The 19,671-nt window shown below is 42.6% G+C and overlaps 1 protein-coding gene across 3 annotated transcripts in view; it reads left to right on the forward strand.

Moving 5' to 3' along the window:
• The first annotated feature begins 14,889 nt into the window (after window positions 1-14,889).
• The window catches only part of CACNB4 (calcium voltage-gated channel auxiliary subunit beta 4), a 49,536-nt gene continuing 44,754 nt past the window's right edge, over window positions 14,890-19,671 (forward strand). Inside the window, exons 1-3 of one of the 3 annotated variants that reach the window (XM_061438018.1) lie at window positions 14,890-14,898; window positions 16,540-16,616; window positions 18,370-18,450. In XM_061438018.1, coding sequence (XP_061294002.1) covers window positions 18,406-18,450 — 45 coding nt within the window. In that variant the 5' untranslated portion in view covers window positions 14,890-14,898; window positions 16,540-16,616; window positions 18,370-18,405. Of the gene's footprint in view, window positions 14,899-16,539; window positions 16,617-17,349; window positions 18,145-18,366; window positions 18,451-19,671 lie in introns of those variants that run through there. The other 2 variants (XM_061438016.1, XM_061438019.1) reach the window with 2 other exon arrangements.

Raw genomic sequence — 19,671 nt, forward strand, 5'->3', positions numbered from 1 at the left:
ACCAACTGCCCTTTGAAACCTAAAATTGAAGCTTAGTCAGATTAATTGCTGGGCTTCTGTCCAATAAAAGTGGGCTGCAGAGTTTGCCTTATTCTTTCAACCAATATATTCAAAGACCTCTTTACAAGATACAGAGCAAGGTGAAAGTGAAGTGAAAGTGAAGTCACTTCAGTCGTGTCCGACCCTTAGCGACCCCATGGACTGCAGCCTACCAGGCTCCTGCGTCCATGGGATTTTCCAGGCAAGAGTACTGGAGTCTGTTGCCATTTCCTTCTCCAATGCATGAAAGTGAAAAGTGAAAGTGAAGTCGCTCAGTTGTCTCCGACTCTTAGTGACCCCATGGACTGCACCCTACCAGGCTCCTCCGTCTGTGGGATTTTCCAGGCAAGAGTACTGGAGTTGGGTGCCATTGAAAGTGCAAGGTACCTAACACCAAAATTAAGCAGTCATCTCTAAGGAATTTCAAAAGTTACTTGTTCTGCCAAAGTTCTGGTAATGTACATATTATCCAGTGCTCTGGATTAGGGCACTGAAAACCATAATTCTAAAAAAAAGAAAAAAATCTTATGCTCTTGAGGGGTGGGACAGCTAATAATTAACATCACACCCAGTTAGCATAAACCTTGGTCAGTAAACCAACCACCTATCGTGGAACAAAGAAATAGATTCTGATGGGAAGCAGAGTGTCTTTCTTTCAATAAATCTGAGGTTCTACTATGTGGCAGACACTGCCCAGGTGTATCTACTTGGAGATCCAGACTAGACCCTGCTAGGCTGGGTGGGTGCCCTTGCAAAAGGCTCTGGACATGTTTGATGAAGGGGTGGAGAAGAAGAAAGCAGCTGCAACAAAATGAGGGGCTATCCTGTAAAGATAAATGTTACCTAAGAGACATTTTTGCCTAGGGCAGCCTCATGAGGGGATCTTTACCCATCCACTCTGGGAAACCTGGGAAAGTAATCAAGAAAGAGCTCCGTTTCTTCTGAAGTGTGGAAAAGTGCATTGTTAAGTCATTGCAAACTCAGTGGGAAGAAACAAGCTCAAATCCATTGGGATATGCATCTCTGGACATTTACTATCACTTAGTCCACTTAATGCAACTATTAAAATACCAAATCAACATCAAGTTTATGTAAATTCACTTGTCTCATCTGGAAGGGAAACTGCATAGTCCAGTGTGGTTGCCACTAGTTACATGTGGGTTCAGTTCAGTTCAGTTCAGTTCAGTTGCTCAGTTGTGTCCGACTCTTTGCAACCCCATGGACTGCAGCATGCCAGGCCTCCCTGTTCACCACCAACTCCCGGAGTTTACTCAAACTCATGTCCATTGAGTAGGTGATGCCATCCAACCATCTCATCCTCTATCGTCCCCTTCTCCTCCCACCTTCAATCTTTCCCAGCATCAGGGTCTTTTCAATGAATATTCAGGACTGATTTCCTTTAGGATGGACTGGTTTGATCTCCTTGCAGTCCAAGGGACTCTGAAGAGTCTTCTCCAACACCACAGTTCAAAAGCATCAATTCTTCGGCACTCAGCTTTCTTTATAGTCCAACTCTCACATCCATACATGACTACTGGAAAAACCATAGCTTTGATTAGATGGACCTTTGTTGGCAAAGTAATATCTCTGCTTTTTAATATACTGTCTAGGTTGGTCATAACTTTTCTTCCAAGGAGCCAGCATCTTTTAATTTCATGGCTGCAGTCACCATCTGCAGTGATTTTGGAGCCCCCCAAAATAAAGTCTGTCACTGTTTCCACCGTCTCCCCGTCTACTTGCCATGAAGTGATGGGACCAGATGCCATGATCTTAGTTTTCTGAATGTTGAGTTTTACATGTGGGTATCTACATTTAAATTAATTGAAGTGAAACAAAATTTTTAACCCTTAAAAATTAAATAAACAATGCAGTTCTTCAGTCTTGCTAGGCAGATTTCAAATGTTCCGTAACCACATGTAGTTGGTGGCCACCGTAGTGGACAGTGCCCACGCGGAGAATAGCCAGCATTGCAGAAAGTTCTCTTGGACCACACTGGTCTTGTTTGTGCCATTATTATGCTTGTACTCTATGCTGTACTATGGCATCTTAGTAATACTCTAAAATAAGCCTGAAGGGGTCGTTCCTATTTTGCAGATGAAGAAAGAATCTCAGAAAAGATAAGTAGCTCCTCTCACATGGCTCTCACAACAGAACCTGACAGATGGTCAATGTCCAGTGAATGGTAGGAAGTGAGAGGCCCAGGACTGACCACAACGCTCAAAAGTTCCAACAATAACCAGATTCTGGTCCAGTGTTAGTGCATTTTAAAATCAAACATTAATAAACTCTCCCTCTCCTTGCTCTAATTTAATGACGTATTTAAATACTAAAACTACTCAGAAGAAGAAGTATATATTTCAGTTTTAAAAGGACAAGACAAGTAAGTGGATCCCTGGGTCTTGTGGTGGGTTTGGAGAGTGACTGCAAATGGATAGAAGGGTTTTGTTTTGTTTGTTTTTGTGTTTTTTGAGGTGGTAGAAATATTCAAATGTTAGATTTCTGTGTCTGTAAATACTAAAAATGTATGGAGTTGTATATTTAAAACTATGAATTTTGTGGTATGTAAAAATTGATGCTTTTGAACTGTGGTGTTGGAGAAGACTCTTGAGAGTCCCTTGGACTGCAAGGAGATCCAACCAGTCCATTCTAAAGGAGATCAGCCCTGGGTGTTTTTTGGAAGGAATGATGCTAAAGCTGAAACTCCAGTACTTTGGCCACCTCATGCGAAGAGTTGACTCATTGGAAAAGACTCTGATGCTGGGAGGGATTGGGGGCAGGAGAAGGGGATGACAGAGGATGAGATGGCTGGATGGCATCACTGACTCAATGGATGTGAGTTTGAGTGATCTCCAGGAGTTGGTGATGGACAGGGAGGCCTGGCGTGCTGCGATTCATGGGGTCGCAAAGAGTTGGACACGACTGAGCGACTGAACTGAACTAAACTGAACTGAAAGCAAAAAAGAACAAGATATGAATCCTAAAACTCTAGGCAGCCAAAAATTGAATTTGAAAAGCTGCCAGAAAGTTTAATTAGTGAGTCAAAGATTATTTGTTGGCATTTCAGGAATCATCCTCATGATGGTAAAAGAAATGCTGTTCCATCTCAAATCAAACACTGGGAAACTCTGCGAGGTCTGTGTTATTATTTCCATTCCACAAAGGAGGAAATTGAGACTCAGAAAGTTAAAATAAGTTCCCCAGGACCCAAGGCCAGTAAGAATGGATAGCAGTGTCAAGCCCAATATGGCCTGGCCCAGAGTCCACAGCCACTCTCCCATCTAGCTCATGGCCTCTTTCTCTGAGCAGGAGGAGCCCTTCCACTATTTGACTTGACGTCACTTTCCTTCTTCCAGGACAATAGTAAACTGACTTTTCAGTGCTTCTATAGGGCTTGTGTTTTGTACTCAAGAAGATTTATGAAAGGTGTGAGTCTGTAATCTGTTTTCAATATTGAATAAAAGGGGAAAAAATCTGGGCCTTGTGTTAATAGGAAGATATATGTTTCTTTCTTTTGATATTTACTAGGATGCATTATTTTATGGCTTTTACAATGACTTTTATATATACACATGTACAGAATATTATATATATATTTTTAATTTATATATAGAGAGATACTTGTTTCTTTTCCTCCCAGGTTAGTTGATTCTTTGAGGTTAAAGATGTGACTTGCAATGGTGTCTGCATAGGAACTTTTGAGGTGCTAGCCTCCATCGTGCCTCTTACACATGGGTTAACACCCTAGGTTAGACTTACTCGATAATTTGTATAGCTTGCTCTTTGCCCATTTTATAGAGTGGAATTCTGGAAAATAAAAAGCTGATGGGGCTTCAATTTCTAGCTTTGTCCAGAGCTAGTAACCTGTATATCATTAGTTCTGTTCTCTTAGCATCTAGCATTATTTTCTTCTTGCATTTTGCCTGTTCCAGATCATAAAGATTTAAGTAGACCTCTGGGCAGTTCCTGAGAAGGCAATGGCACCCCACTCCAGTTCTCTTGCCTGGAAAATCCTATGGATGGAGGAGCCTGGAAGGCTGCAGTCCATGGGGTCGCTGAGGGTCAGACACGACTGAGCGACTTCACTTTCACCTTTCACTTTCATGCATCGGAGAAGGAAATGGCAACCCACTCCAGTGTTCTTGCCTGGAGAATCCCAGGGATGGGGGAGCCTGGTGGGCTGCCATCTATGGGGTCGCACAGAGTCGGACATGACTGAAGCTATTTAGCAGCAGCAGCTGGGCAGTTCACCCCACCCTCCGAACCCTCATCCTGACCCTCCGGTCCTACCAAGCCCGCTACAGCCCCGTTTTCCTTTCCCACCCTTGATCTAGTCCAGCCAAGGCAGTCTCCTCTTGCTTCTCCGTGGCTCTCTGCTTCTCTCCATGCCATTGTGAACAACCTAGGTTCTTTTTATTTTTCCTTTTTTTCTCTCATCTATACTTTGATAGAAAATCGAGCAGTTGAAACAAAACAAAATAAAACAAGAATAAATAGACGCAAGAAACTAGTCCCCTGCCAAATCAGCAGAACATGTCCATGGGCCAAATTTGGGCTCTTGACATTGGACCTCTGCTATCTCTAGGACCTTGAGAGTCAGCAGCAATGATTTCCACCTTCAAAGAAATGTGGATATCAATGAAGGAAAGAACAAAATCCAGAGTAAATGCTATGAATTGTTGTCATTGTTGTTCAGTTGTGTCTGACTCTTTGTGACCCCATGGACTGCAGCATGCCAGGCTCCTCTGTCCTTCACCGTCTCCTGGAGTTTGCTCAGATTCATGTCCATTTAGCCGGTGATACTATCTAACCATCTCATCCTCTGCCGCCCCGTTCTCCTTCTGCCTTCAATCTTTCCCAGCATCGGGGTCTTTTCCAATGAGTCATCTCTTCACATCAGGTGGCCAAAGTAATGGAGATTCAGCTTTAGCATCAGTCCTTCCATGACACTGTAATTATGAAAGTAAATATTACAGTGCTTTATTTTTCCTTCTACCAATATTCTTAGAATACTATACGCTTTTACATTTTTTGGCAGTAGTAGAATTTATTAAGTAATTTTGAAATTCTTGTTCACATTTCAAAATAAAGTGGACTTGCAGGAGTCTTTGAGTCACTTCTTGTGTGTGCAGATGATTGAATGCCAGGATTTGAAAAGTCATTAACGCAGTTTCAGGAAATTAGCCATTTCCTAGTGTCAACAGTGGATTGTGTATTTTAGCTGTTTGACTCATTGCTCCAGTGGGCAGCCTGCTTTCTTGTGAACTATAATCATTAGCCTTCTCCACAACGTGTTTTCAGAACAAGTGCCTCCTCCCTGACTTCCCACATCGTAATCACTTTATAGTCCAGACATCTAACACCTTAAATTGGTCTACCGCAGACATCACACTTCAGCAAAGCATTGCCTGGAACTAACACAAAACTGGTTACATATATTCTTTAGAAACATTGTTTCCTTTCTCTCTTACTCTGGATTTTGTGCAGGTATACCTAAATTTGGACAAAAGCTTTGTTCTGAGAAACTCTCATTTTAAAGGATTTCAAGGTAGCTCCTTTTAAAGCAATGAATGTATATATAAAATTGTCATCCTGTATTTATTTATTTTGAAGGTCCAGATTTTCCCCCAGTAGATTTGCACAGAGGAATTTGACTATTATTTGGTTAGCAAATGCATTTTCTCTGGAAAGGGCACTTTTAAGTAGCATCAACATATATGTACTACCATGTGTAGGGTGAATGGTTGATGAGAGGTTGCTGTATAGCACAGGGAGTCCACCTTGGCGCTCCTACCTGCGTGGGATGGGGTAGGGGTGCTCAGGAGGGAGGGGATATATATATATATAGTTATGGCTGATTCACATTGTTGTACGGCAGAAACCAGCACAGTATTGTAAAAATTAAAAAACAAAAAACAAAGCAGTACATAGAGTGCACGGATTTGGACTCACTGCAGTTATCAAACTTACAGTATAATCATTTTCAGTATATAAATGTATCAAATCAACACATTGCACACCTTAAACTTCCACAGTGTTATATGTGAATTATATCTCAATAAAACTGGGGGGAAAACTATGTCTTCTATGCAGTAAATACAATAAAACAGATACATTTCAAGATGGGCTATTGTGCATATATATTATAAGTGAGTTGAAAATGATTAGAGTCTCTTAACTTTTTTCTTAAGTCATAGTAGAAATATCAGCACTAGGAAACAGGAATGATAATGTCTATTTATTGTGTGACTACTATTTTACAGATGAGAAGACTGAGTCTTGGAGTGGTTAATAACTTGCATAAAGTTTTCAAAAGTGGGTTGCAGAGTTAGAATTTAGAACTGGGATTTTCCTCAGCATTCTAATAAAACTCTAAGCAGGAGTTATTGTTCTTGGCTACTGGAAAAATCTGTGCTGGGATTGTTTTTATGGTGGAACAGACTACCCCAGCTAAAATGACACCCCCTGCTGAGACAAAGCTGCCTTTATGGGCAGCAAATTCACAAATAATGTATTAAAAAAACAAACACTAACATTTCTAAGTTTAGAAAAAACTTTTAAAGGGCCCATTTCAGCAGTCAACCATCCTTAGCGTTATTTTTTTGCAGTGGGTAGCAAATTCTCAGCTATATGGATAGGTATATGCTTCTGTGCCTGGTTTATGAAACATGCCAAATACACCAGTCCTGTCAATACCTCCTCTGTGTAAATGTCATCATCTACACAAATATCAACTTCTCATGCCAGCTTAAGGAGATTGTAAGGATGGTGTTCTTTTAGCAAGCAGAAGGCAAACTTCTGGGGTGTTTGGTTTTTGTTTTTAGCTGATGTGGTTTTCATTGCCTCCTATGGCATGAGCACCAGGCGATGTTTGCAGCCCCCAATTCCTTGACCATATGAATCAGGCTGGATTTCATCATTGTTCAAACAGCCCTTCTAGGCATGGGCTTCAGTTGAGGACATCCTTATTCAACAGTGTTGATGTTGGAACTGGAAAGTCATTTTACTAATGCAGGTTTCTGCTTTATTGTGTTGAAATCTTAGACAAATTGATCATCTGTAATTTAAGATATGGGCAGGATTTAGCTCTTGCAATAGGCTGAGTCTCTTTTTCTTTCAAATCTATATATAAAAGAGAGAATGGAATGAAACTTCAGTTCCACAAGTAGTATGGGTTTAATATAAAGATAGTACAGAACCAGAAGAACTGGGGCTGGATATCACATAATTTTCATTGCCATTTACTTTCTAGCACTTAATCCAGTCAAAATACTTCCCTTTACAACATTGCTACCTTCCGAATTACTCAGATGCTTAACTGTATTCTGCATCTACATTAATGCAATAAGGCACAGAGCGTATGCATCAGATTCTGTGCAAATGAGAAGAACTCATTCCAGGAGGCCGTTATGGAATTGATGACGTAAGACACCCCACATCATCTCATTCAGGCTACTCCGGGTTTTCCTTTCCAGGGTTCAGCGGACTCCTACACAAGCAGGCCGTCTGACTCCGATGTCTCTTTGGAAGAGGATCGGGAAGCGATTCGGCAGGAGAGGGAGCAGCAGGCGGCCATCCAGCTTGAGAGAGCAAAGGTGACGTTCTTGCCCCTCTTGGGTTCCAAAGTGGCATGTTGCTCAGCAGGTATCAGCTGCTCTTCCCCTGCATCACATTTCTCTGGAATAATCGCTTTATAATTGTCCCGATAAGGCACCAGATTGCCAGGCCCTCGTCTGTTCACCCCTGATAGTAACACTCTCAGGGAGTGGTATCCTGAGACCTGGACCCTTTCAGTTTCCTTTTGCATTTGGTTGGGTGGTGAAAACTCTTGGTCATCTTCGATCTTGGTGATTGTGGACCATACCCAGCTTGCCCTTCCGGGAGTTGGCAGAGAGCCTCTCAAGGGACCAGCTTGCCCGCCCCGTTCTCCATGACAGTAGCCTTCATCACTGGCCGCAGGCGCACAGCTGGTCTCTGCACTGTTGATGTCTCTATCCTTCCCCCCTGGTTTCAGTCTCCCACCTCAAGTTCCTTCCCTGTTCAGAACTTTGAGCAACAATTAGCATTTCAGCAAAATCGAGCAATAAAAGGCTTTGCTTTTATTGAATTATTGATTATTGAATGATTGTTGAATAAGCTTTCAGATTATTGAATATCTGAAAGAGACCTTCAGATATTCCAGAGGAAGAAGACCCCATTAGTTCAGTTCATTCAGTCGCTCAGTCATGTCCGACTCTTTGCGACCCCATGAATTGCAGCACGTCAGGCCTCCCTATAGGAGGCAACAAAGAACAAATTGCATTTTTGAATGCTAGAACTGAATGAGTCACTAGAGATCTCCCGTGCTATGTTTTTCAGACATTTTTTTTTAAGCACAGACCCTTTTTTTGAAATGAAATTTTATTCACAGTAATGGACATAACAGATTGCTGGTCAGCCTCTCCTCTTTGCCCTTCATGATAGACTCCTAAGGCATATTGATCCAGTCTTTCCAAGTTTTAGGAGGAAAAAAAAATGGAAGATCAAATAAAGTGAACTCCTTCCCTTTTCTATTTTGACAGTAAAATATTTAAAAGAGTGGGAAGAGGAGTGTGAGGCAGGCTCAGGAAGTGTCTTCCTTTGCTTTGACACCTGTGATATCTGTGCCAGGTGGTGGAAGCGGGTTGGAGGCAGTGCGGTGTCAGCGGGACCCAAATTCAGGTCCTGCTTCGACCCTCTTGCTCCCCAGGTGTGTTCCCAGCTTGAAGAAATGAGCCCATAGCAGAGCAGCCTGCCAGTGGTACAGAATTCGCCAGAATTCACCTGCCAGTGCAGGAGACCCAAGCCCGGTCTCTGGAGCTGGGAACTGCAATCCACTCCAGTATTCTTGCCTGGAGAATTCCATGGACAGAGGAGCCTGGTGGGCTGCAGTCCATGGGTTCACGACACGACTGAGAGACTAAGCACCTCTAGAATAGAGCAGCCCAGGATTGCAGGAACCTGGTGTGTTCTCGCGTGGCTAATTCCTGTTTTAGTCTTCTCTCAGGGTCTATCCTGTGGCTGCTGTGGTCACCCGGATGTCAGCAGCAGTGCTGTCAGCTGAAGCTGGAGGTTGGCTGAGCCTCTGCCAAGCTGCAGCCGCCCAGGAGCACTTTGCTGCAGGGGAATTTGTCTAAAAAGAGTTTCAGAAGCAGTTTTGTTAGCTAGGGAGAAGGTGACGTGATGAGTAAACGGCTCCGCCCTCCCTGTCTGCCCTGGCCGGGCTGGCCTTTTTTTTCCCTGCTGGGACAAGATATTCTATTGAATGGGATCCTGCAGGTTTTCAGATCTGAGGCTATTTCAACAATATTTATTTTACCCCTCCACCTCTTTTTCCTTTAAGACCCAGCATACATTTCCTGTACCCCAAGATGTGGGTATCTGTTATCATTTAAAATAATAAACATGGGAATTCCTTGGTGGTTCAGGAGTCAGGACTCCATCCTCTCACTGCTGAGGGCCCAGGTTCAATCCCTGGTTGGGGAGCTGGGATCCCTCAGGCCTCATGGTGCAGCCAAAGAGAGGTAAAAAGAGTAAAAGGACGCTCATACTTCAGAAAATAAAATAACAAACTTAAGTTTTATGACTAAAGGACAAAGCAGACTGCCCCTTCTGCCTTCTCTCCCCAAGACTCTGGGGCACAATTCTTTGGAATGTTGGAAAGTATGACAGGAGGGGAACAGGGTTGAGTGAGTAGGACAGAATCCTTTTCAGAGTCCTTTCTGCAGATTTCTTAGTGCTGCCTGGAAATGCGAAACCCAATTGAGATCCCTCTTTGGAAAGCGATTTCTCTTACTGCCTGGTACTCTCCGTGATCTGATTCTACATTTCAGTTAGAAAAACCTTCCACGTCTTCCTCCCTTCATCCTTCTTCTATGGTTCTGTTCCTAGTCTAAACCCGTAGCATTTGCTGTGAAGACGAATGTGAGCTACTGTGGTGCCTTGGACGAGGATGTGCCTGTTCCAAGCACAGCCATCTCCTTTGACGCGAAGGATTTTCTACACATAAAAGAGGTAAATGTAGGATGCATGCCTTAACCTGCCACACAATCAAGGGCAGAAATCAGCTCTGAGCCAAACTAAACGGAGAGGAGCCCTGAGGAGCTGCCAGTGTTTTGCCTCATTTAATTGGAAAGGCTTCCAAATCCATCCCTTCTCACTGAGATTTAGAAGACTGAGGTTGTTGCTTGCATTATCACGCATTTAAAATAAAACTAGCTGTTGGAGAGACAGTGGATTGGAGTGGGAGAAGTGTGGAATCAGGGAGACCGTTAGAGCTGTTCTAGATGAGGGATAATGGGATTGAGCCATCCTGGTGCTATTGAGATGGAGAAAACTATTTCTCTCTACATTTGAGGTATACTGTGGGAATTCAATGAAGAGTGCTGGTGATGGACCTTGTGTAGGAGCTAAGATTGAGGGAGACATCAAAGATGATCAAGGAAATCAAGGTTTATGAATTGAGCAGCTGGGATGGATATGACTAGGGTGGGGTGAGGACAGATGGGAAGGGAATTTGGGAGTGGACATATCAAAGGAGAAATGAAGTAGGAAGTTAGATGTGAGAATCTGGAGCTCAAAGGAAGGGGTTGGGCCAAAGATATACATTTGGATCGTTAGTTTATCCAGGTGGCATGTAAAGCTGTGGTAATGAATGAAGTCATCTAAAGACAGAGGGGAAGGAGGAGAGAAGGCAGCCCTGGATCAAATCCAAAGGAATTCCATCCTGCAAAGGTGGGGTGCATGAAAAGACTCAGCAAATAAGGAAGCTGAAAAGGAGAAGCCTGAGATATGGGAGGAGAACTAGGGCAGAGCAATTCATGGACATCAACAGAGAAGAGTGTGTTCAAAAGGAGGAAGCAACCAGCTGCAGCCAATGTTGTGACATGTCACCTAAGGTGAGGAGAAAGGAATGGACGTTGGGTTGGCAACACAGTGGTCAGCAGCGTGGACGTCGCTGGGACCATTGTCTGGAGTTTTGGAGATGAAAGCTGGATGCAGTGTGATAAGGAGAGAAGGGGAGTTAGGAAGTATATTTAGCAAGCACAGACCATGCTTCCAAGGGAGTTGACACTGACCAGGCAGTAGACTGAAGAGGGTATGAAGTCAAAAGAGGTTTTCTTTCAAGATGGGAGCTATCAGAATATGTGTCCATGCCTGTTAACAGAGAGAAAAGGAGAGACATTGATGGGAAAGGTGGGAAGTTTTTGGTAGTCAGGAAGCCTGGGATCCGGACCCCAAGTGATGGGGCAGACCTTTGATAGGAAGGGGAATACTTAGTTATTATAACAGATAGGGGAAAAGATGAGTTTAGGTACTCATAGTTTTGGTTATGAGAAACTGAGGAAGCATCGAGTTGACCTCTTCTGCTTTTTTGATCATGTATGACATGAGGATATTCATATTTGCCCGAAAGACAAGGACTCTCAACCCAAAACATGTGCCCTAACACCTGAGTGGTTAGGTTGACTTTGTGTCATCATTCTCATCAAAAACGACCAAACCATATTCATTAGTTGCTCATTCCCATTGTTTCCAAGGAGAAGCAACACTTGAAACAGTAAAAGAAGTCCTCAGATATTCCAAGCATACTACTCACACCTGCATCCCCACCTTGATGCATTTTATTGTTTTTCCTCCATTTCATCAATCATCTCCATTTGTCCTGTTGGTTGCTTTTTTGATCTATATGCTCCTCGACCAGTGACTTTCCCTTGCCTGGCAGTTTGATGTATGATGTTGAGCTGGTAATCCTATATGGATTAGAGCCACTTGTTTTCAGATTTTGAGATCTCAAATAAGGAAACATCTTAGGAAGAGAAAGTGCTCATCATTTTCAGGAAAGCAAAATGAGAAGAATTGGAATAGCACTAACGTGACCTTGCCAGGAAGCTGGCATGTACTCCCAGAACATCAATGCACGTGAACATATTTCTATAATCGAGTTGTAGCCTTTCCTCTCATCCATAACCTCAAAGGCCATTTGGTATGCTCTATTTTCTGTACTTTATCAGTAATGAAAAGCTTAAAAGTAGAGAAAAGCTACAGCAGTCCTTATCACATACACCAAATGACCAGTGATTTAAGCCCTTGAATGTACAATGTAACTTTCCTCTAAGTGGCTCAAAGGACTTTCATTAACATTGAGTCAGATTTTCACTGTGCTTTAGCTATTTCCTAGAAGAAAGTAAATGGCACCCCACTCCAGTATTCTTGCCTGGAAAATCCCATGGACAGAGGAGCCTGGAAGGCTGCAGTCCATGGGGTTGCTAAGAGTCGGACACGACCGAGTGACTTCCCTTTCACTTTTCACTTTCACGCATTGGAGAAGGAAATGGCAACCCACCCAGTCAGTGTTCTTGCCTGGAGAATCCCAGGGACGGGGGAGCCTGGTGGGCTGCCGTCTATGGGGTCGCACAGAGTCGGACACGACTGAAGCAACTTAGCAGCAGCAGCAGCAGAAGAAAGTAAAACATCTTGGGAAGTTACATCAACTATTTCAGGAACCCCTTTAAGATCATTTGGGTAGTAGTTAGTAAGTTAGTGTTCCGGTGGGTTAATTTGATTTCAGGAGGTAACTTAAGCTGTGGGAAACTATGACTCACTGTCTGTTTTGTCCCCACCACAGTAAAACTTAAATTCCAAATCCATGCACCAAACATTCTAACGGGGTCCCATTGCCTTTTGTTAATTCCAAAATAAATAGACCTGTTATTTCAGGAGTGTTATCCTTAAATAAAAGATGGAAAGATGGGAGAAATTGAGGCCTAGACTGTTCAAGATTTTATATTAGGTTGACTCACATTTCTTCAGTGCCGGCTCAGACTGCTTGCCATGTGTGCTTTGTGTAGGAGCTGTGTGCAAAACAAAGGCCAAATCTCTAACTCATATCTTTTTGCTTTTGAGTATATAACTGTTACTCAGAATTACTCAGAGCCACCCGAAATTTCGTGCTTTGATGATTCAGTGGAAATATCCATTTCTCCTTCCCAGCATGTCAATGTCATATACAAATTCTACTGTCCTGTGAGCTAAGCAAAATATACCATATAGAGTTACGCTTTGAAAAAATGAGATGCTTCCTGGATCAAAGAGAGAGAGAGTTACCTTGTCTGACATTAATAAAGACAATAAAGAAAGTTTTTGGAATTATCTCTGGAGGATGTAAACAGTAGGACTAATGTCTGTTTTCTGGAAATCACCTAGCTGAAACCTTCCCTTGAGGCAGGTAGCTTGGATTAAACATGCCTTCTGCCCTAAGATTTGTTAACTACAAACTGGTACTTGCCATGGGTACTTTACTGACTGAGCCGCCAGGGAAGCCCAAAAGAGTCGGACACGACTTAGCGACTGAACAACAACAACAACACGGGCGCTTGCCATCTGCCTCTGTCCGGATTAAGTCATGTGCTGCTGCAGCTGCTGATTTTCAACACCCTCTGAAAGTGGAGAGCAGAAATGAGGCACTCTGTGCTCTGGGAAAAACTGCCATAACTGTCTTCAGATAGTTAAGTATTTTTCAGGAGCCAATTTTATGAGCCCCATTCTTATATCTCCTCATATTTAGAAAAGCACTAAATTCCTTCTTAATGATGACTGCTCCTTATGACTAGCAGAAAGCTTCTGTTTGTGCTTGATTGAATGTATTCTTTCTGACCTTCCTCTACTGCCTCTTGGAGCAGTTTCTCAGAACTATCTGAAATGCTGTCTCCTGGGCTATAGTCCTCATTTTGCCCCCAAATAAAACTTAACTTGCAGCTGTCATATTGTGCATTTTTTTTAAAAGTCAGCAAACTCAGCAAATCTGTCATTACAAATGCAGTTGTGCTGGCCCATCAAATAGGACCATGTTCACCCCATATTGACTGAAGCCTTTGTGTGGGTTTGTTTTCCAAAGTTACATGTCTTGGAACTTTATTTAAATGGAAATTCCTTCATTCCTATTGGATTTCAGGTCACTTGGAGATTACTTCAAAAATTCCACTTATGTAAAATATGCTTAGTCTTTGTGAGAGTAGGCTTATTTTTCTTCAGGTAATAAGATGGACCTTGATTTGCAAATCTGTATTTGGAAGATTATATTGTTTTTCCCCAGAGAGAGTAAAATACAGATACTACGGTGGAATTTTTACCTCAAAGCTTTTGATAAATAACAGACTGTTCAGTGTATTTCATCTTAGACTTGTCTGTCTTGTCTTCCAGAGTTCTAATTACAGTGGTGCATTTTTATCCTTATAAAATCTATTCCCAAAGATGTGGCAAGAGCTTCTTGACAAGGACCAAAGGAATCCGAACGTTAAGACCTGACTTTAGCCCAGGGATTAGCAAACGGTGTCCCATGGGCTGAAACCCAGCCTGCTGTCTTTCAGAAAGAAAAGGTTTCTTGAAGCACAGCCGTGCTTACGTGTTTACATACTGTCTGTGGCTGCTTCCACACTACAGCAGAAGGTTACAGTGGTTGCATCAGAGTCCATATGGCCTGCAGACCCTCAAGTATTAATTATCTTGGCTTTTGGACTAGAAAGCTTGCTTTATTCTTTGGACACCACCCCCCAGATATATATAATATGGTATAATATACTATAAATAGTGTTTGTATATATAACATGGTACAGTATAATGTTATATAACATAGTGCCTCCTCTTTTGGCCCCCTGAAATGAATAAATGTGAAGATAAGTGAATTGATAGCATCGTTGTTTCTGTGTTCCAGAAATATAACAATGATTGGTGGATAGGAAGGCTGGTGAAAGAAGGCTGTGAGATTGGCTTCATCCCAAGTCCGCTGAGATTGGAGAACATACGGATTCAGCAGGAACAGAAAAGGGGCCGTTTTCACGGAGGGTGAGGCTCCTTCTTTTCTCCACATTTTGTTTGCAGGGAGCAGGGAAATTAGGCGATGTTTTCAAATTTCCTTATTAAGTTAAACTCGTATGCTTTTGAAGTAAAAGCTATTTTTCTATGTGCAAGGCATTTCTGAAATTGACACAAGGGGGTTTCAGGTAGTTCATGCCCCCTGTTGTGTACTGAACGAAGCCGGACACTCCTGAAATCAGCATGAATTCCACAGTGGAGACTGTTTTCTGTGACCTCAACAAACCCTCTTGGGAACCTGAGCTTCCCTCTGTGAGAGTTGTGTAGGGCATCCTTTTACAGTACTGTAAGTGGGGGCCTGGTCTGACCTGGCATCGTAGCTCTTCTTGGTTATCTTTCAAAGAAGCTCTTTCAAGTGAGTACAGAATGCCGTAGTACATGCAATACCATCCCAGGACTAGTAGCAGCTTCTCCAGGGTTTTCTGTGGCCACTGCTGGGTAATAAAGGGAAGACTCTGTCCAGCTTCAGATGAATTAACCTCTAGTGAACAATGAAGTATCCACAAAGATCAGAGTGCAGGTGTTTAAACGCCCAGGGATACAAGCAAAGCCTGAGAGGACAAATCAACATCATATTAAGCCTGCATGTATTGTGAGCCTACACTGAAGCACTGATTTGCTATGTGTTACTGTTTTTTGAAAGTCCTAAAATAGAATGAGTTCTTTCTCTTAACTCTCAACCTCCTTTTTCTATTAGATCCTTTTCTGTTTCAAAAATGCCTCTGTTCTTCAGGAGCCCTTTTGCCTTTGTCATAATGGCAAGTTCTTAAACAGTGATAGGAGATCACAACAGTACAGTGTGAGCCCCACTTTTAATTATCGACCTTTGTTAGGATATAACATGCCTGTGATGTTATTAATGATTCATCCCTCTTATTACTTCTCTAGACTTTTTGTCTCTCTTGCTGCTCCATGTGAAAGCCTATCTTCCTTTGCAATTGCTCTTTTTTTCTTACCAGACCCTTTCCTTCACCTTTCCACTGAATCACTCCTTCATCTGCTTCAGATCTGTGTTAAATATCATCTTTTCAATGATCCAGTTCCTGCCACCATATCTAAAGTTGAATCCGTTTCTCTCCCCTTGCTTGTCTCTCTCCCATCTCAGTTTTCTTTATTGCACTTACTATCAAACATACTACATTTTTACCTATTCATCTGACTGAAACTGATACCACTAGAATTTGTCTGTATAAGGGAAAGAATTCTGTTTCCCCTCACTGTTGTATCTTTAGTTCCTGTAACAGTGAATACGCTTCTGCTCGTTCTGAGCTGTGTTTGACATCCAGCCAGTGCATTGGTGGTCAGTGTTGGTTAAGCAGACGGTTCACAAGAACACTCCTCTTAGTGATTCATTGGCCTCATTTCTGCATTGAATAATTAGGAAAGAGACTTTCACAAAGTATTTCCAGATCTTAGTTAGTTTCCCACTTTCTCTGAGAAAGGAGGTCAAAGAAAACATTTGGGCAGATCCTTGAAGCTCTACTCTAAGAGCAGGACTTGGTGTGTTTTGAATTATTTAGTAGGATTAAGGCCAAAGAAAGCTTTGTACTCTCAAGTTCGATTTTCAAGGAATCTGGGGAATGAGTCCTAAGTTCCTTTTCTCTATCTTAGGAAATCTAGTGGAAATTCTTCTTCAAGTCTCGGAGAAATGGTATCAGGGACATTTCGAGCAACTCCCACATCAACAGGTGAGGGGTTTAGTTAGACTTTTTTTTTTTTTTAATGGAATGTATTTCTTTCTTAATCTTTGAAAATACATGCAAATATTTTTTTTACTAATTTGGAAGCAATTTAAAGATTTTTATACTTACTATTTCATTGCTTATTTGCTTTTCTCTAGTAATTTAATTTGATTTAAAGGGTACTTGTGTTACTAGAAATTCAGATCATTGTAACAATGACAGAGATTACATGTTTTGATATGGCTCATGATTTTGTACAATCTTATTTGCCCTCTATTGTATAAATCATTCAGAAGCAAGTTCACTATTCCACCCGAGAACCCAGCACACTTTAAGATGGTGAGGGCCAATTATATGAGTTTTAAAAGCATTCTAAAGAAAATGCCAAGTTCCAGTCTTCATGTAAAACTTCAGGGTGGGTTGGTACAACCTGAGCTGTGGAGGTGGGGAGGGTTGAAGCAGAGAATGAGGTTTGGCCCAAAGGGGCTCATTTCTGTTTGAAAAGCAGACAACTGAGCCCTGAATTTAATGGTTATGAAGGGACAGTGATGGCCCAATCAGAAGTTGTTGTACATTTAGAGATTGTGGAGGTGTTCAAGCAAGAATTTTTCTTCCACCACGTTCCCTGGCTCATTTCATTCTGCCCCAGAACGGATGCTGCATTAATGTATCTGGGGTCATCAATTCAGAATGACAGATCCAATGTCTATCCTGGCATACCATAACTGCAGGAAACTGGGTTGGTTCCAGAGCAGATCTGAGTGTCAGGGTCCTTGTATGTGAACCCTGATCTCCAGGGCTCTGAACCAAAGTCTTGTTCTTTAGGTTGTCCGCAAATGGACAGGACTGCATGGGTGGCCACAAAGCCAGAGATATTGAGTATATTTTGCCTCATCTCCATTTGCTGAACATTTAAGTCATTGCAGCTGTTCACTATTACACACAAGAAAGAACAGGGACAACTGATTATAAACTTACTTGAAATTAAAAGCAGTGCACTAGGAAAAATATGTCAGTATTCTGGAAAGTGAGCAGAAAGCCTTAAGAACACAAAAAGAACTGCAAATTCTTCTGCTAGTTTACCAAAATTACACATCCAAAAATAACTAGTGAGTGCAGTGATGGTCATTATTATACAAATTATTGTTCTAAGTCCCTTTTTATCAAATTTGATTTGTCCAAGTTGCTCTCAGCCACACCACTTGCTGTGTCCAGCACGGGAACAACCCATGGCCTGTGGCTGGCCCAGCCAATGTTATGAAATCTAGCCCCCCACCCATTGTGAATCAGGGTATGAGGTCATTTGTTCAGGGAGGAAATTGTCTGTTTTTGCATTTGTCTTCCCAATTGGCCCAACCAGAATGAAATAGTAGAGTAGTACTCTGCAGAGTGGGTGATTGGGAAATGATGAGAATGACAGGGACAAATTGGCATATTCTTCCATTTTTTAAAATCATGTGCTGACAATGACAGAGATTACATATTTTGATATGGCTCTCATTGTTGTCTTTTAGCAAAACAGAAGCAAAAAGTGGTAAGTCATGTTTCCTTTTTAAATCTCCTGTGAAGGTTTCTATCCATAAATGCCTGTAATGCTCCATTTCAGTGACCCAAATGGCTATAAAATGAGGGAGGTGTCTCCTTGGTGGGACCCGTGGTTATCATTTCTCATTTGGCCGGAGGATTGTGAATGTTGTGGCTGTGGAGGAGGGCTGCTGACCCTCACACCTTGTTATGTGTGTCTAATCGTCTCTTTCAGACGGAGCACATCCCCCCCTACGACGTGGTGCCATCCATGCGTCCGGTGGTGCTGGTGGGGCCATCGCTGAAGGGTTATGAGGTACCGATATCAGTCTGTTACCCATTAGTTCTTGATCAAGAATCTAGGAGTCAGCCACTGGGAGCTTCCTCCACTAGGGCCCTCAGCTTGTGAAGACAGGAGGTGCTTTGTGGGGTTCACGTGGCCCTTTGCTATTTCCTCCCTCTCTGGCCCTCTTCTCATCTTTCATGTATTACAGTGTTTAGAAATAGCTCCCTCAAAATAGTTATAATGGGAAGTTCTGGTCAAAGGTTTGCTCTGCTTTCAAGTCAAAGAAAAGGATTTTATCTGTCTCAATGGTTCCTGTTGCTGTTAGAAAAAATAGCAAATGAATGGCACAAGGGAACATAAAAGCAAACTGCCAGCAAACCTCACCTCAGAGCACCAACCAGTCTCGCTTTGCTGGGTGCTCAAGACGCTGGCATATTCCACCAAACATTTCCCTGCTTCTTTATTTTAAAGGACGTAAAAAAGGGAAAAAACTCCATTAAAAATATCATTGAACTCCTTCAGAGATGAACTAAGCAATGTAAGGAAGAAGAGAGCACTTAGATGTACTGCATTTCAGATGTTGCCATTTTGACTTTATGCCAGCATGGATAAGAATAAATGGGTAGGACATTATCTGAAGGTGGGCCACCTCCATGGCACCCTTCCCACTGAATCAGCACAAATCTGGCACATGGTCAGCTTTCAGTGCACATTTGTTGACTGAATTAATCAATCTCTTTGACGCAGGTTTAAGAATCCCATCTCCTTCTCCCACTTCCCCTTTCACTCCCTCCCTTCCCCTCCCCCTCTCAATGGGGACTGTCTGAGGAAGAGCAGAGAGGGGTCTACAGAAGTCCAGCCCTGGATGTGGAGAATGTGTCCACCAACTTGCTCGGACTAGCAGGAGGCCGGGCCTGGGGCTGGCCCAAGGAGCTCTAGTTGCTCCTCACTACAGGCAGGCACCACTCAGGTATGGCATGGACAGGCCGTACCTGTGCACAGAGCCAGCTTATCCTGGTCTCCTGGTGGCCATTCAACCCCTAAAAAAGAGATGAGGGTCTGTCTTGGGTCTAGTGAACACCGCTGGTTCACACCTCAGCACCCTGGAGGAGAACAAATGGGGGAAACTGAGTAAGCGCAAGTAGGTTAAGTGTGAAAAACTCCATTCATGGTAGTTTGCCCTGTCCTGCCCCCAGCAGACAAATAGCTGTGATAAGGTCTTTGGTTGGAGCACCCTTCTTTGCAGCTCTC

The sequence above is a fragment of the Bos javanicus genome, chromosome 2 (genome assembly GCF_032452875.1).
Source record: "Bos javanicus breed banteng chromosome 2, ARS-OSU_banteng_1.0, whole genome shotgun sequence".
In the NCBI taxonomy this organism is placed as follows: Eukaryota; Metazoa; Chordata; class Mammalia; order Artiodactyla; family Bovidae; genus Bos; species Bos javanicus.